The sequence below is a fragment of the Glycine soja genome, chromosome 20, assembly GCF_004193775.1.
Source record: "Glycine soja cultivar W05 chromosome 20, ASM419377v2, whole genome shotgun sequence".
In the NCBI taxonomy this organism is placed as follows: domain Eukaryota; kingdom Viridiplantae; phylum Streptophyta; class Magnoliopsida; order Fabales; family Fabaceae; genus Glycine; species Glycine soja.
Window position 1 is genome coordinate 45,187,476 of NC_041021.1, and position 17,864 is coordinate 45,205,339.

The 17,864-nt window shown below is 35.9% G+C and overlaps 1 protein-coding gene and 1 pseudogene across 1 annotated transcript; both read right to left on the minus strand.

Moving 5' to 3' along the window:
• Positions 1–177: 177 nt before the first annotated feature.
• LOC114402411 lies at positions 178–4,177 on the minus strand (annotated as a pseudogene).
• A 767-nt stretch (positions 4,178–4,944) lies between these two features.
• Positions 4,945–14,459, minus strand: LOC114401439 (glycerol-3-phosphate dehydrogenase SDP6, mitochondrial-like). The gene is made up of 6 exons (XM_028363949.1): positions 14,099–14,459; positions 11,958–12,431; positions 11,286–11,617; positions 10,719–10,879; positions 10,240–10,498; positions 4,945–5,486 (listed from the first exon to the last, which is right to left on the minus strand). The coding sequence occupies exons 1-6, from the start codon at positions 14,457–14,459 to the stop codon at positions 5,187–5,189; spliced, it is 1,887 nt and encodes a 628-aa protein (XP_028219750.1). The 3' UTR covers positions 4,945–5,186.
• Between the last annotated feature and the right edge of the window lie 3,405 nt (positions 14,460–17,864).

The following is a 17,864-nucleotide window of genomic DNA, read 5'->3' on the forward strand; positions in this document are numbered from 1 at the left end:
GTTGAATTTAACTCAATATACTTTCCTAACCTGAAATGCAACAGATGAAAAATATTTTAATCCACTTAATTACCAGGTAATTCAATTGAAACGTTATAGGAATTGTATTTGAATACTGCTATTACTACTAGATTTGAAGACTACTTCAAGAACTAAGGAAAATTAGAAGCATGGCAATTACCCGAGGTCTGGTGGAAGTCTAAACCCACCAATGCGTACTCGCTTTAATGAATGAATCTGAAAAACAGAAATAAGAAACCAATGCATGCAGTTAGCCATTTACCTGAAGGAGAAAATAAAAGCACTTAGCATGTTATTAATCTATAGATATCATACATGCAAACACTCCCGAAACTAAAATTCCCATAAACGCAAGCAGATACCACAAAAGACAAGGAGGAAGTAATCAATGTCAAGCCAAACCAAAAATCTTTAATCTGATCTTATTTTCCCGATGGATTTAACATAAGAATTTACTCAACATTACAAAACAGAAATAATGTCATACAACATGCAGAGAGGATTATTCAATTAAGGTCAGAGAAGTATTCCATTTCCAACTGAGACAAATTATCAAAAGGCAAATCATGAAAGTGCTATCTAGTAACGAGAGTCAGCCTGATATATAAGCTTCCTCTGAAAGCATGATAATATGTTGAAGATATAACCATTTCAATAATATGTGATGTAATGAAAAATTATAATAGCATCACTAAATATCAATACAAGTTATGCCTACAAATACCAAAATTAAATAAACTCCTAAGAAATCTGAAGCAAAGAAGCAGTATCCAGTATGACTGGAATTGGGTTCACTAAATTTCATGATTTTATTGATTTTCACATATTGCATATGCCTAAGCATTAGTAGTTTTGGCCTTCTGGGGAAAGTTAAACAGAGTGCATGCATGATTTAAACTAACCTCAAGTCCAGCACTTTTGACGAGTTCACGAACTTCATGTTTCCTACCTTCATGAACCTATGAGAATCCAAATTAAAAGAAGCAACAAATGTCAGCTAGGTCTTCTCTTCATGATCGGATAAGTCTCATGCTCTAAAAAGTAGATAGAAAAAATTCAACAGACTAAAATGAAGTCATTTTGAGAAAATGACGATGTCAATATCCTGGCATTATTGCTTATATATATATATATATATATATATATATATATATATATATACCAATACTCCCATGTGATATGTACAAATTCCCATTCAGGTCCAACAATATGTTCAGTGTTCACGTTCCAAAATATGATCAAACACTCAGAAACAAAAAAGGAAAACAGGATTTGTAATTGATGATTACTATGTCAAAGCCATTCATCTGAGAGTTCCCTTGCTCGGTTTTTATAAGATGGGCAAAAATTAAATCATTCAGTATTACCTGACTTAAAACACTTGAACTTATGAGTAAGATTAAAATGAGAGAAGATCATAATTTCTTATTACTTATTAGATAGAGAAAGCAAATTATGTTTCCTGCCTCTCCTAGAATCGACCCAAAGTAGTATTATATGAAGCACAGTCGATAGTTCCATACTTATTCTATACCATAGCCTACAACACTGTAATGTGCATTAAAAGGCATCTTCAACCATACACACCAATAGATTGTGGTTTAAGTGAGATACTATGTTATCATCCGATAATGTGAGAATCACAAATTTACAACTAGTATTGAGTAGAGTAGTGTAACTGATATAGAAGATCAAAACAGATAAATTACCACAATGCGGATTCGAGCTCTTTGCATCTCTGGCTGATGTGGAAGTAACTCCACAACATCAGGTACACAATGGACACCCTCAACGGTTGTTCCCTCACTTATGGCTATTAAGTGCCTCTTGTGAACTAAACCATCGACTGTTGCAATGTATCTGATATAACAAATGAGATGTTTCAAAGAATGTGAGAATTTATTTGAAATTTGAATGAAGGACTTTCCTGGTCCCAGAAATAATAATAAAAACACCAAAAACAACATATAACATAAACCATACATTAAATCATTATACAATAAAGTGTTTGATTAGGATAGGATTGCCATGGGATAGGGAGAACATAATCATTTTCAATCATTTTGTGCAAGTAAACAGTAAAAAACTATGAAACACACAACAGCATCAAAATCATTTGAACCAAACTTCCCATACACAATGTGTTCACAACATCCCAAGAACCTTTAGAGAAGCATAAATTATTCCGTTGAGAACACACACCCAAACCAAACTCATTGACTCACTCTTTTGATAAATCCGATGAAGGATGTGAAAGCTTTTGAGCAAAATCTCCGGTAAAGTATAAAAAAGCATCATTGCATAAAGTATTAGATGAACAAATCATGTTTAAGATGTAATTTATCAATAGAATGGAGATAAAACTGCTATCACAGAAAATCATATACCATCATTAGTCACAATAATTAACCCAGTAGTAGCAACATCAAGGCGCCCTACAGTAAATTACCGTGGTGTGAGTACTCCTGGATGCTTTTTGCCCTGCAAAAAAAGAAAAAAAAATGTTTTTTATGTGAGAGACAAGACTTCATTAAAAGCAGAGAGAACTACAGACCTAGATCCTAAAAGAGATGGAAAATAATTTATCATCTCAAAAAGAGTTATCCAATTCCTTCACATAACTATTTCAGATCAAAGAATTAAAAAAAAATCTACTATCAATCAAACATTAATTAATAAAGCTCAAAGTTTCACATACCCAACTCTTCAAGAAATCATCAAATAAACTAATCACAGATTTAGACTCATTCTCCCCTGACGAACATATATACCTGTGGAAATGCTATAGCATTTTCATCAGTTACAAATTTAGTTCATGCAATGTATACATACATTTAGGTCCTATCGGATAAACTTCTTCATAAGAACTTATAGGAGAAGAAATTAACAAAATAAAATGAATTGAGCTTTTTCTATAAGTTAAAATCAGCTGATACACTTGACTTTTTATAAAACTCTCTCATCTATCTTCTTCAAAAGTTGAAGTATATAAGCTGACCTTAGCTTATAAGAAAATCTCAATTCATTGTACCTTGTTATTTTCTTTTCCTGTTAGTACTCACTTACTTACAGAGACATTTATCCAAACAGAACCTTAACATACCCTTTGGGTTTGTTCAATGCCAGGTAAACCTTCTGAGGCTGCCTCTTCGGAAGCCGGCTCCCATTCACATAGATAACATCCTTCGCAGGATCAACTCTAGTCTTCAAAATGCAAAATAAATAAATTAAATTTAATACAAAGAAACCAAAAACCACGAAATTCACATTGGAGAAAATGAAATTAATTCAGTACAGGAAATAAACCAAACCTGGGGCGTATTACACACGGAACCATTCACCGTAACTTTCCCTTCGAATATAAGCTCTTCACAGCTTCTCCTCGACGCAACTGAAAACATTCACAGCAACAAACAACCAACCAACTCGTAATGGCAAATAACTAACTCCGTAACCGCCGTAACCAAAATTCCGTAACAAACTCACTTCCGGAGGCGGCGAGAACCTTGCTGAGGCGTGCCGCGGGGATTCCTTGATGTTTTGGTTGTAGAACCGCCGAGCCGCCTTGGAATGCTGCGGCGGCGCGGTGGCGCGAGCCTTTTGAGGTTTGGCGGCGGCGGTGGTTTTGGTTTGCTTATTGTCCTTTTTGGTTCCGGTTTGGGCGGTGGCGATGGCCTGGAGGAGGCTCAGGGAGGTTCGGATTGGAGCCTGAGGTTGCCATCCTCGCCCCGGACGATCCACGGGATGAGGAGCGGCCCATCGGGCTCGTTTGAGGCGTCGGGTTCGGGCTTGGGCTTGGGCTTGGGCTTGGGAGGAGCGAAGGAGATGGTGAATTCGATGGAGGAAGAGAAGGAACATGTGATGCGAGGGAGAGTGCGAAAGGGTGAAAAGTGTGTGTGGGATTTGGAGAAGCAGTGAACTGAGAGTGCTGCAATGGCCGTTGTTGCACCCATAGCAAGTAAGAAGGATAAAGAGTGTCTCTATGTTTTTTCAGATATTTTCTAGTTATTATTTAAAAATAAAATAATAGTTTGTTTAAACGCCCCAAGTACCCCAGAAAACTCAATTGAGTTGATCCAATATTGCGCATGAAAAGCCAGAAAGCCAGCTACCAATCTCATTTCTCAATAGCTTTTCTAAAGTCCCTCAAGATGAGTAAACAACGTGCTATATATCTCTCCCATATTTATAACTTTAATTTAACCTCAAAAATTAGTTCATACGATAACCATGATTACTTTTAACTTATATATTTTATCTGATCTCTAGTTGAGATAGAATCTAAATTTTTCTCAATATCTTTCATAATATGTCACTAGCTCTTAAGAGTCCTTGAATCTCCTCCAAACATCGATCCAAGAATGAGACAAAGAACTAATGTTAGTTTTCAGTATCTTGATCGAAATACCAATCAATGGTATTTTTCGTAGAAATAACATTCTTGCTTATTTCGATAACACAGAGTTTGAGAATTACTAAATATACGACTATAGGTATATAGGTATAAATTCTATTTTAAGGTTCATAGACAATGGTAGACAATAATTGTTTATATAAACTATTCTGTCGTAACTCAAAACTACATGTAGCACATTAAAATAACATTTTTTTTTTGTTAAACAACCCATTAAATAACTCTCATTATAAATGTTGTAAATGAACTTACGTCTAGAGAAATTATTATTTTCCTCTGTTAGCAATCCAACATGTTATTGGCGCACTATCATATCAGGAGTGCCTACTTGTTCTACTGGTTTTCAAAAGACAGAAAAATAGATAAGTTGATTTTAATTTTTTAAAGAAGCTTAATATATTCTATTTTTTATTTATTTTCTTACAAGTATTTATAAGAAAATTTAAGCAAACATCACCTAGTCCTTAATTAAATTATTTCACATAGACCGTAAATTAACAAAGAAAACATTTTATATCAAAAAGATAAAAAATTACTTGGGGTGATATTAGTGTTGGGTGAAACTGCTTCAGTTAAGGGAATTCTATTCTGTAAAACCCGTAATGTTAAAAGAACAAATAAATGTAAAGAATTACTTGGGGTGGGAGGGAAAAGCAAAAAAACAAAATACAAAGATCATTGGCAAAGTGGTAAACTAAAACATGGCCTTTGATTCCTTAATTTGATTGATGACTTAGGCAGAGGTACAAAGCTAACTGTGTTTCCCATCATGGAACTGAGCATTTTTGGAGGATTTAAAAGTCTTCAAAAACTCTGTAGCCTTCTCCAACTCTTCCTTCTGCTTTGAATTGTCCCACTTGTGCTCATTTGCCAATATTTCAATCACACGAGGCAATGCCTTTCGTGCTGCGTTAGTTTCAAGGAAAGCAAGACGAGTTCTCCTAGCAATGAAATCAATAGCAGATTCACAATATTCATTACGAGCACAGTACGCCACTTCTGCCTCCAGATAAGGGTAACCGTGGGCAAGTCGTTTACCCAAATTTTCATTCTAAACAGAAAAAAAAAAAAAAAACAGAATCAATTCTTAATACTTACGAAATACTGAAGCAGACTAGAACTCCTAGAACATGCATGAAGCCTCTTAACAGAGAAATATTGCCATCATACCAAAAAGATCCTTATTGTTAGATAATGCAATAACTAAAATGCACCATTAGGATCACGAGAGGATGTCTCACCATTTCACATATGCATAGACTGATGTATGTTTTGAGTAATAACAGAAGAACCAAAAGGAAAAAGAAACAAATAAGGAAACACCCCATGCTCATGTTCCAATCTCTACTCTGGTGCAAGATTAAGAAATGCCGTCACATACAAGAGCATTTTTTGTTTTGGACCATAATCTTGAATTTATATTTATATACTACAGAAATCTCAGAGAGAGAGAGAGAGAAAATATCACTAACAGAGCGGGGTCAGGGAAAGGCTCATACCCTGACTTAGTCAACTTGCAGCCTCCAACAATTGGAGAAGAAATGGGATTGGCCTCATCCATTTTTGTTTTTCCCAATAAATCTCTAATGTACCTACACTGAGTCAGAATAAGAGCACCATTGGGCTGAGGTCTAACTTCAATTCCCAGAAAATAGTCAAGATTCCCCAGGTCTTTGAGTGAAAACTCAGTGTTGAGTTTGGTGACTAAAGACTTGATGAATATAGGATTGTTCCCGGTGACAATAATATCTACATACACAAGCATGTAGATAACAGTATTTTTGGAATCAGTGTAAACAAAAAGTGAGGGATCACACTTGCTGGACCTGAACTGAAACCGAAGAAGAGTGGCCTTTAGTTTATCAAACCAAGCTCGAGGAGCTTGTTTGACCCCATAAATTGTCCTCTTCAAGAACACCATTGAGAAAAGCATTATTGACATCTAACTACTGAAGACTCCACTTATGAGTTACAGCAAGAGAAAGAAGAATTCTGACAGTAACTGGTTTGATTACAGGAGAAAACGTCTCATTGTAGTCAAAACCAGGTTGCTGGTGAAAGCCTTTAGCCACTAGTCCGGCTTTGTATTTATAAACAGTGCCATTAGGATTTTCTGTGACTCGAAAAACCCATTTGCAACCCACAGGGGGTCTATTTGAAGGAAGAGCAGTGAGAGACCAAATACCATTTTTCATCAAGGCCTCATACTCAGTTTTCATAGCTGCCAGCCATTGTAGATTAGAAAGAGCAGACTTTGTAGATCTGGGCTCAGCATGAACTAAAAGAAGAGTAGGCTGCAACCTGGGTTAAACTACACCAGCCTTGGCTTGAGTGCACATAGGATGAGTGTTATCAGGTCTGACATGAACTGCTGGAGCTGATTGAGAGTCAGCATCTGAAACAGAATTTGCTCCCACTGAAGTTGAACTAGCTGTTGAGGAATCATCATCCACTTGGCCTGCAGGAGTAGGGTTGTCAAGAGTGGGAGGAGTGACTCCTGTTGGAGGTGTAGACAGAACTGTTAGGGGCTGTTGAGAGGAAGAAACAGCAGCAGTAGTTGAGGATACTGAGTCTGGTTCTCCAAACAACCTAGGAAAAGGAAAGGTCAACTCATCAAATATCACATCCTTTGAAATATACATCCTGCCATCTTAAGCCATGCACTTGTAACCCTTGTGAGAGAGAGAATAGCCTAGAAAAGGGTACTCCTGAGACCTTGGTTGAAGCTTATTCTGATTGTAGGGGCGTAGGAGAGGATAGCAAGCACATCCAAACACTTTCAGGAACTTATAATCTGGGAGTCTGTTGAACAATTTCTGATAAGGCAGCTCCTGATTAATAGAGGATAATGGAAGGTGATTGATAAGATACAAAGCAGAAGTAACAGCATGGTCCCAGTACTCAAGAGACGACTTGAGATAACATAGTGAGGGCAGTTTCAACCATGTGTCAAGAAATTTAGTAAAGGGCCTGAGATTAGTTATGCTGTTAATAAGGTTTGTCAATATATGGCTAATCCATTGGATTCTCATTGGGCTGTGATCAAAAGGATATTAAGATATCTCAAGGGTACTATATTTCATGGGTTATTCCTTCAACCTGCTTCTGTTTCAAAACCTATGGCACTCTATGCTTTCTGTGATGCTGATTGGGCATCAGATATTGATGACAGACGTTCCACATCAAGAGCAGCTATCTTTCTTGGCTCAAACTTGATATCCTGGTGGTCCAGGAAGCAAAAAGTCACGGCAAGAAGCTGAATATCGAATTTTGGCCCAAACATCTACTGAATTAACCTGGATTCGAACCCTTCTAATAGAATTACATGTTTCTTTTCAAACTCCTGTGATTTACTGTGAAAATCAAAGTGCAGTGTCCATAGCTCACAATCCAGTGTTCCATAGTAGAACAAAGCATATGGAAATTGATGTCTTTTTTGTAAGAGAACAAGTTTTGGCCAAACACTCTCAGTTGTGCATCTTCCTGCCTTAGATCAATGGGCAGATGTCTTAACCAAGCCACTTTCCTCAACAAGATTTGAAGCACTAAGGGACAAACTCAATGTGAAGCATTTTTCTGTAGAAAAACCTTCCCCTTGAGTTTGTGGGGGGTATTAGAATGAATGTATAAAAATAACTGTTACAAACAATTATTGCAGGACAGTTAGACAGCTAACTACTTTTCTTTCACTAACAGAATTCTGTTAGTTAGTTGTTAGTTAGTTTAACATAATTCTGTTAGTTAGTTTGTGATTAGCTTCAAGGTCTAGAGGTTTATAAGTAACTGCATTAAAGACTAGCTTTTTCAGAATCAATAATATAAGTTTTTCCTTTTTCTGTTCTCAATGTTTTCTCTTATTTTCTCTGTTCTCTCAGTTCTCTAAATCTGATAATTACCAATTGTAATTTGATCTGGTTTGATGAATATTCTGAGAAAAAATTGTGATATCGTGAGAGGCCCCTGAATCAGGATACCAACTCGAAGAAGGGGCTGAAGGAACACTTGTCAAATTGGCTTAGGAAAATTAGTGTGCTGAGAGTCCTGATTGTACTGAGACTGATGAGACTGTTGTGTCTGATGGGAATTAGTGATTTGATTTTGACTTGGGTACTGGTTCTGATTGGAGTTAGCAGAGGTCTGAGACTGATTCTGATCAGGATATTGACTGGGATAATCCATAGGCTGAGTGGGAACATAATCATCATTGTGCCTATGATGACAGTAAGAAGCCTCATGACCATATTTATGACAGATTTGGCACCGGTTATGAGCAAATCGACCTCTGTCGCGGACACCACTGCGACCGCTTCGATTAAAATTTCAGCCGCTGCTGCCACCGCCACCATGGCCAGCGCCAACGTTAACGTACCTATTTCCACCATTGAAATACTTATAGTTCATGCCAGAGTGCGATGATGAACCAGAACCTTGAGTAACATAAGCCTGAGGATAAGAATCCTGGTGCACCGAATTGGGGCTAGAATTAGGTTTTGCTCCTTCATCGAGATTAATTGAAGCAACGGACGAGGCAAGTGATTTCTTGCAAGCGATTCAAGTCTCATGAACCAATAGAAGAGTCGCGACTTCACCAATAGACAGCGACTCAAACTTGCCACTCACAAAGGTGACGAGCGACTCAAACTCATCTAGTAAACCATCAAGAACGATGTCAACATGATCAGATTCAGACACATGCTCTCCAATCGACAAGAGAGAATCAATAATGGTTTGAATGCGAAACAAATAGTCAGAAATAGAACTATTGTTCAGAAAAATATTGCGTAAATCATTATGGAGCTGCCTCTTTGAGTGAAAGTGCGTGTGAAGCTGGTCCCAAAGATGCCACGCAGTTTTGCAACCAACAAGCCGCGGAAGTACCTCAGCAGAAATAGTGGACTGAAGCCATGACAAAAGGAGTTGATCCTGTTGCTCCCAAAGCAGAAACTCAGACAAAACAACACCTGCATCATGATTGGCAGCGGTGAGTTATCGAGGCGGAATCTGCGGTTCAATGAGAAGATGAAAAGGCCGATGTCCTTTGAGAACAGGTTCAACCTGTTGACATCAAAGGAGATAATTGGAATTGGTAAGCTTCTGTGAAATGGAGTGCGAAAACTCCTTCGTAGTGATAACCGCCGAAGAACCTAGCAGAGAGCCACCGTTCCCCAGCAGAGGAGAGGGAGGAGGAGGAACAGAAGCGGAAGTGGAAGCCATGGAAATCGAAACAGAGCTCTATGATACCATATAGAAATCTTAGAGAGAGAAAATATCACTAACAGAATTGAGGTGAAGTGAGATATTATTCACCCCAAACAGAAACTGAGTACAATATAGTTTATATAGCAGTTACATAACTGTAACTGTCAACTAACTGAGTTATTTAGTGACAACTGCCAAACAGCTGTCCTAACTAACTGCCTAACTAACAGTCAACTAACATAACTGCCTAACTAATGTTAACCAACTATAGTTAGACTACCAGAGTGACATAACTGCCTAACAGCATGACTAAAAGAAAAGGAAGAGTTACACCGAGGAAGTATACTCCTATAGATACAGATAGTGTCGTATCCAGACAAAATCTGGCTCCATCTTTAAAATTCTGAAATACAAACTTAACAAAAATACAAAACAGCGCACTGTGTGCTTATTTAAATGTGAGTACTAGGAACTGAAAAGTTGATCAAATGACACCAAATCACAGCAGTTACTAATCACACATTCTATTTTACATTAAAATGCACTTGTATATGTTTGTTGCTCAACAAAACTAACAATAAGAAATATAAGTAATACAAGCAAACCTGAGCAATGGTAGCCACACGCTCGGCTAATGTTCCATATGCCTGAGACAAGTGCTTTGCAACAGCAGAATCCATTACCCCGGGAACAACTTTACCACTATATGTACTTTTCATGCGCTTATACTGTTGAGCAAGAACTGTAAAAGAAGAAGGCTCCCACCCTTCACCACCAACAAGCCGGAGATTGTTGGTCACACATATACTGGTGGGGGTCAGCTTTCCAGACTTTATAGCTGCATTAACAGCATCTTCTGCCATGCTGAAAACACATTATAGTCAGAATAATACCAACGTTGCTGGAACGCTGATGAGAAAAAAAGGCAACAATGACTTAAACACTAGAAGTTAGAAAATAATTGAATATTACTCATTAGGTAGAGTAATTAGATTACCAACATGATTAACAATATGCTTGGTTAGCAAAACAACATTTGAAAAAACTTCAGCAAAGCAACTTCAGCTGCCCATTAAATAATTACCTTCGATAGGTAGTCCACTTGCCACCAGTGATGGTGACCAAACCAGGGTAATCCTCCCAAACAACATGATCCCTTGAGATACTCTCAGTATTTTTGGCTGTTGGGTCCAATGCTAATGGCCGAATGCCACTCCAAGCAGAAAGAACATCAACACGGCGTACCTACCACCGCATTATTCATTCCCCATCAGCAAACAGTGTGGTATGGAAAATGCAATTATTAATTCTTTCAAAGAAGAAAAAAAAAAAAAAGACATGTAGATTGAGTGGATACTCACTAGTCACTAGCATCAATTTGCTTGCATATCAAAGGACAAGCCCCGTCAACGATAAAAGAAAAGGCAGGGGGTTCCCACAATTACCAAATTGAATTATTTAATTCTGAATCTAACATCAGAAATAAGAGAGAGGGAAAACACAATAACACCAAGCATAGCCTTTTCCTAGTAGGTGGGGACTTTATGAATCAAACATCATCATTGTGTTCTCTCCACACCAATTCTTCAGAAAATATAAGGGGGGAAAAAACGTGTAAAAATAGTAAGCTATATTGGCAGGAATAACATACTTTAACATTAAGGTAATCAGAGATGGCATCCAATATAAATTGTATTTCATCTTCATGTGGTTCTGGAAGATAAGTAATGCTAGTGCTAGAATCTGTAGTCCCAGCAACTGTTCTTCCCAGCCATGGCAGCATGAAAACAACACGTCCATCCTTAGTTTTAGGGACAATTAGGCCCATTCCTTCAGGAGAATAATAATCAGGGAGTATAATATGCACCCCACTGCTGGGAGAAATCATTTCCTGTGCATTTTTGTTGGCCATTTTCCTTATAGAGTCACAAAATGGCCCACCCGCATTCACAATTACCTTTGCATATGTATCAAACTCTTTGCCTGCAGCATGTAAAATAACAAATAAAGGTAGTTAACTATCAAGCAATAAATAACCAATATTTAATTTTGATTCCTAAAACTCACAGATTAAGATGTACTCCCCAAACTGTAACGTTCGTTTTACCATACATTCCACACAGATGTGGTTTAATCTAAACATCGACTGTAGGACAATAATGCTAGGGATTGCATGTGTATTACCTATAACATCCAAATCTGCTTAAACTACTGACATATATTATCCTAAATTTTCTGATGCACACACACACACACATAAAAAGGTAAAGAGTGAAAACCTTCAGTGTCTCTAGTAATAGATAGAAATAAAAGGATGTTTTACCAGTTAAATTGTCCCGAATTCGTGCACCAATTATCCGTTTTCCGTCATCGTCCTTCAGTAAGGACACAACTTCTGCATGGTTCAGCACTGCTGCACCAGCTAGAGCAGCAGTACAAGCCAATCCAACATTAAGCCGTGCATCATTCATCTGCCCATCATAATAAACAACTGTTCCCCTTAGGCTTCTATCATTTACCACCCTTGCCAGAGTGGGAAAGAGCTCAACAGACTCTTTTGTCGAATAATATCTTGATAAGTGCAACAGTTGTCTTCCGGCGACCAAATCATACATTTTCAAGCCCATCCAGTAGTACACTACTTCAAACCAGCTAAAACACGGTGTCATGCATGGCAATGCATGACATAGGTGTGGTGCATTTTCAATAACCTGTTTCCGCTCTTCAAGTGCATGAAGCACTAACTTGAATTGTCCATAGTCAAGGTTAAATACAGCTTTCTCCAGGTATCGAACGCCTAATAGTTCACAAAAACACCAACATATTAGATTTAGATAAAGTGTTTAGAAAAGTTAATCTAAAAAAAATAGAACAGTGCATAAATTTAATAAAACATTGCCCCAGAGAAATGAACTCTGGCAGTTCAGTGTCTACATTGTTAAGATACACACAGGCCTTCGCAAATCTTGTGTCAAAAGTTAAAACTTGTAATCAAAGATGCTTCTCAAGCCTCTACGAAAAGGGAACCACAATCGTCTTTGACTTGGGTAACTTTAAAATCCCAGTGTGTTTCATTTTTTTTTAGTTTATCGAGTACATTTCATATTTTATCTTTCACTTGCAAAAACTAATTCAAAATCACAGTCAAAATTATCAATGGTGGATGGTAGCATATGGTGAGGCCAAAATTCTGCCATATAAACACTCCATTGCAGCCTAATATTCTGGCACCATAATGGGCCTCCCTTCACAAATTGCCTATGGCGGAGGGACTGAAAAACGCCACGTTATAGCGTTATGGAGGAGTTATAACGGTTATTTAACAATATTGATCACAGTTCTACCCAAATTTCCTTTCAAAGAACGACATCAATATCTGCATCTTCTGTTACAGCCATAGCATGTGCCTTTTTATCCGACCAATTTTTAAGTGAAGTATAACCTGTGTTAACTACAAAAGAAAATAATAACATGCTTAAGGATAACAACAACAAAAACAATATGGTATAATTATACTTAATTACATAATAAAAAATTCATCAAGAGAACAGAACGACTGACAGATCAACAAATGGAAGAACTCCAACTGAAAACCTATGCATAGGATGATCTCAAAATAGTTGCAGACAGTAGCCAACTTGATTCAGAAGAAAATTGATAAAGAATGATCTAAGTGTTCAGTTTTTACAATTTTTTAATGTCAATCATTTTGGCATCTCATCTCTTCTTTTTATTCTTAGTTCTTATCCATTCTCTTCCTTTCTTTTCCCATTTTCAAGGGCCTTAGAAGAATGAAGACCATTTGATTATAGAAGCACCAATACTACGACAAGTCGACAACTACCAACTCTCTTAAAAGCTTATTCTGTTAGGTAGATCCCCATGCATGATTTACACGAAGCAAAGGAATAAGAGAAAAAAAATACTACTAATTATAAAAGCAACAGCGTTGAATTAGAAATCAGAACACCAATGTCCAATCTGGAATATACCACCCAGGTCAAACAGCTTGATGCTGTTCCACTTCCATGTGCATATGTTCAGTTTTATCATCTTCCTTTAAAAAACTCATTTTCCAATTCATTAATCATCAACATACATTATTCACAACCAAATGATGGTATAAAAAAAAAAACCAAAAAATAAACCACGTTAAACTCATAAACAAGGTTTCAAGAAACAGTTCGCCACACGCCGCCACGTCAAGGTTTATGGCAACCACGACTATGGCCGCATCAGTAATGCAATTCCCTGCAATCTCAAATATCAGAATGAAACGAAACCGCGACCACAATTTAAAACCTTCCTTCTAACAGAAGGTTCTAGATTCCAAACAGCAATTGCACACCGCGCAATTCGAAATCATTTGACAAAACAGAATAACGAAAATTCAATATACATCACTACTAAAGCATGAGTGACACAAAAATCAATACAAATCATAACTCATTTGCAGCAATGTACCTCCATGAAGGAGCTTCGTGGATCGCGACGAAGTTCCGGAGGCGAAATCCTCCCTCTCCACGAGCCCGACGCGGAGTCCTCGCGTGACGGCGTCGAGGGCGGTGCCGGAACCGGTGGCGCCGCCGCCGATGACGAGAACGTCGAGCGGATTCGACTTGCCGGCGGCCGAGAGCGCCGACTGCTGCGCCTCCCTGGCCGGCACGACGGCGCCGGGGTCGTGCACCTTCTTCCGGAGGGCCTCGAGGGGGGAGCCGCCTCCGTTGTCGCCGGCGGAGACGAGAGACGAGTGCAGGAAGAGGACGCTGCCGTACGCGCTGGCCGTGGCCGTGGCGACGGCGCCGAGTTTTCTGAGGCGCGTCATGTGTGCGGTGCGATGATGAAAAGCGCGGTGAGGAAACGGTGGTTAAGATTATTATTATTTATTAATTGAAGGAACAATAAAACGGTTTATGGAGTGGGGTTGGAAGTTGAAAGTGAGAGCGAAACGGTGACATGTGGGTTTGTACGTTTATTTTAAATATGGTCAAAATGTGGGAACTAAAGTGTAGGGTGGTGACAAGTGTCAGAAGCTTCACCAGCGATTATTTTTGTGTTTGAACTACGAAATAGGGAACGGTCAATGCCATTTTTTATGCTCGAAGGAATTATTTACAATTACGTGTCAAATACTACTATTCTAGTTTACATTTTTTATTTTTTACTTTTTACTACTAGACTCTAGCAGTGGATTTTGTCTTTTGTGTAATTCCGTATTCCATATCATTAATAAATGTGTATCTGTAAAAAAAAATGTGTTTATATTTGGGACAACTTATTTTTCTCCACTTAAGCTGTTTTTAAATTAAAAATTATACATATTTATACTTATCATCTTTAATAATTTTTAGCCTTAAATATATAATTTTAAAAAAACTTAAATATATTTTTAATTTCTTAAATTTTAGTTATTTTATTTTTAATTCTCTAAATTTAAAATTATTTTTTTAGTCCTTAAAATCTATAAAATGTTAATTTTAGTATGTGAGTCAAATAGAAAATGAAACATTCACAATATGGGATAATCTTTTACTATTAGAATTTGATTTTTTATTTTATATTTTAAAGTACTAAGACTATTAGAATCAAATCAATAAAATAATTAAAATTGTATTTAAAGAAGTTAATGACATTGTAATTTCATATCTTAAACTATAAAATAAAAAATCAAATTTTAATGCTCAAAAGTTGACATAAATTATAAATGTTTTATTTATCAATTGACTCACATTATGTATGAGGGTTAAAAAAAATATTTTGTAAATTTTGTAGACTAAAAAAAATAACTTCAAATTTAAAGAAATAAAAAGAAAATAAATTTGAAATACTAAAAATATATTTAAACTTCATTTTTAAAAACACATTTTCTCTTAAAACTCAATAGTTTTTAAAACACATATTCTCTAATTATTATCAACTATACATATCATTACTAAAATAGTCTTTTTTTTACAAAATAATTATTAAAGTAATCAATTTTTCACAAATTATCTAAAACACACTCCTGAGAAATTACTCTCTATCCATATATCATCCCTTAGAAAAATGATAAGTTCCTTTTGTGTTCTTCCTCCATTCTCCTTCCTCCGTGATCGTGTGGTTTGTGGTTTTGTTGTTGCTGCTTTTTCCTTCTTCTTCTCCTTCGAGGTAAGTTATTCTTCTTCTTTTGTTGTTGTCGTTTGTTTGTGGTTGTTATTGCTTATTCTCCTTATTGATTATATTTTTCTTGGTGTTCACTGTATTTGTCTTCTCCTTCATTGGCGTTTTCCGCGTGTGTTCACTGCGTTTTTCTCGGTGTTCTGCAAAATTCATATACGAATTGGCAATCTGTATATGATTTTTTAAAAATATTGTGGTTTTTGTTAGTTAAAAGCTATATGGATTGTAGTATGGCTTGTTTTTTTTAAAAAAAAATTATGCCATACGGATTGGCAATCTGTATGGTTTTTTTTTTAAAAAAAATCTGTCATACGAATTGTCAATTCGTATAGTTTTTTTTTTTAAAAGTTGTCCCATATGATTTTTTTATAAAAAAAATTACGTCATACGGATTGGCAATCCGTATAGTTTTTTTAAAAAAAAAAATTATCATACAAATTATCAAACCATATGATTTTTTTTATAAAAAAAACCTGTCTTACAGATCAACAATCCGTATGGCTCATACGAATTGCTGATCCGTAAGAGTTTTTTTAAAAAAATCATTTTTTTGGAAAAAAATAGGAATAACAAAAAATATTTATATTCATTTTAGTTTGTTTATTATTGATTTTATGAATGATTTATTTATTTATTCAGTTTATCTAAGAAATGTTAGTAGGATTAGATTACAATTTAGATTAGATTATATTAGATTTTTAAAACAAGCATTAGATTTCAGAAAGAAAAATTAGATTAGACAAAAATGTTGAACAAAATATAATATTTTTTGTCAATATATTTCAGATGTCAGTTGTTTCATTGAATCAAGAAATGAACATTTTAAATTGCCTAGTAAGAATTAACATATAGTTACTTGAATGTTATTTTTGTTTTGTGCTTAAATGTCTGTTAATTGCGTGATTATGTCAGAATTAACCATTGAAGAGCACAGAGAGTGGAGGAAAATGGTAAACATGATGTAGAATGTCGCGGTTCCACCAGAGACTTTTTTTCAGACCATTCACGTTGGGGACCGGGTCATGTTCATTTTGATCTAATTAACATTTGATTTTTCTATTATTTCGTGTAACTAACCAATCTTATTTTGTGATATGACATGTAGATTTTCGGTGAAGTTGATAAGGTATATGTTGTCAAGTAGAATGACGTAGTGGACGGTGTATGGCATTTGGTTGACCAAGACAAAAATTATCATAACGTTGTGTACAACAAAGATTTGGACCAACCAGCCATTGTAATAGGGTGGACAACACTACGAGATTTTTACCAGCTGACCGGAGATCATCTAGTATCCTTGCATCGTTATGGGAATAATGCATTTTTTCTTACCATACTCAAGATCATTGCCTGCAGGGATCATTCCCAAGGTGACACTCTTTATAACATCAAGTGTCAGGTTCTGTCATCTTTAAGGTTTATCTCACTGAACAGAAATATTGTAGCAGTTAGTAGCAATTCCTATTTAATTATCACATTTTTTTTTTCAGTTTTATTTCATAACATAATTGTTGACATACATTTTTTTTTTCAGACGTTCAAGTAGCATGTATATTTTCTTAAGACAAGTGATGCATTTTACTTAGGACGTTGCAGATTCGTCTGTTCAATATTTTAGAAGACATTAAATTGAGTCGATAAACATTTTTCAGATCTTGTCGTTAATGCTGACATGGAATAGTTTTGATTCATTGATCAATGTTAATTGTTGCTTATTCGTTTATGAACAATTTAGATTATGAATTTTTTATTTTTTTTTTATAATTTTTTTATGTTTGATTCTAAATCTGTTGCAACAATGTTCTTATATATAATAGTTGTTTTGTCATGTATAATATTATCCCATTGTTTTTGAAAAAATTTGGTCATGTTTTTAAAATAAATTATTTTTAATTAATGACTAAATGAAATTTTTTTATCATTGTTAAATTTAACTAATTACTAAATTAATCATTAAAATATTTTTAAAATTGTTTTCTTTTATCATTGCAAAATTTTGTAATCTGTATGGCCATAACTGAATTAAATTTGTCTAATTGATTTGTTTTAAGCAATAATTGAATTAAATTTG

What these genes read in the sequence shown, in the direction of transcription:
- LOC114401439 (XM_028363949.1), bottom strand. Translation starts at nt 14,459, where the DNA reads ATGACGCGCCTCAGAAAACTCGGCGCCGTCGCCACGGCCACGGCCAGC. An exon ending in AATTCGGGACAATTTAACTG is followed by an intron (nt 11,618 to 11,957) that starts GTAAAACATCCT and finishes TACATGCTGCAG; the next exon opens with GCAAAGAGTTTGATACATAT. An exon ending in GTGTGGCTACCATTGCTCAG is followed by an intron (nt 5,487 to 10,239) that starts GTTTGCTTGTAT and finishes TTTTCTGTTTAG; the next exon opens with AATGAAAATTTGGGTAAACG.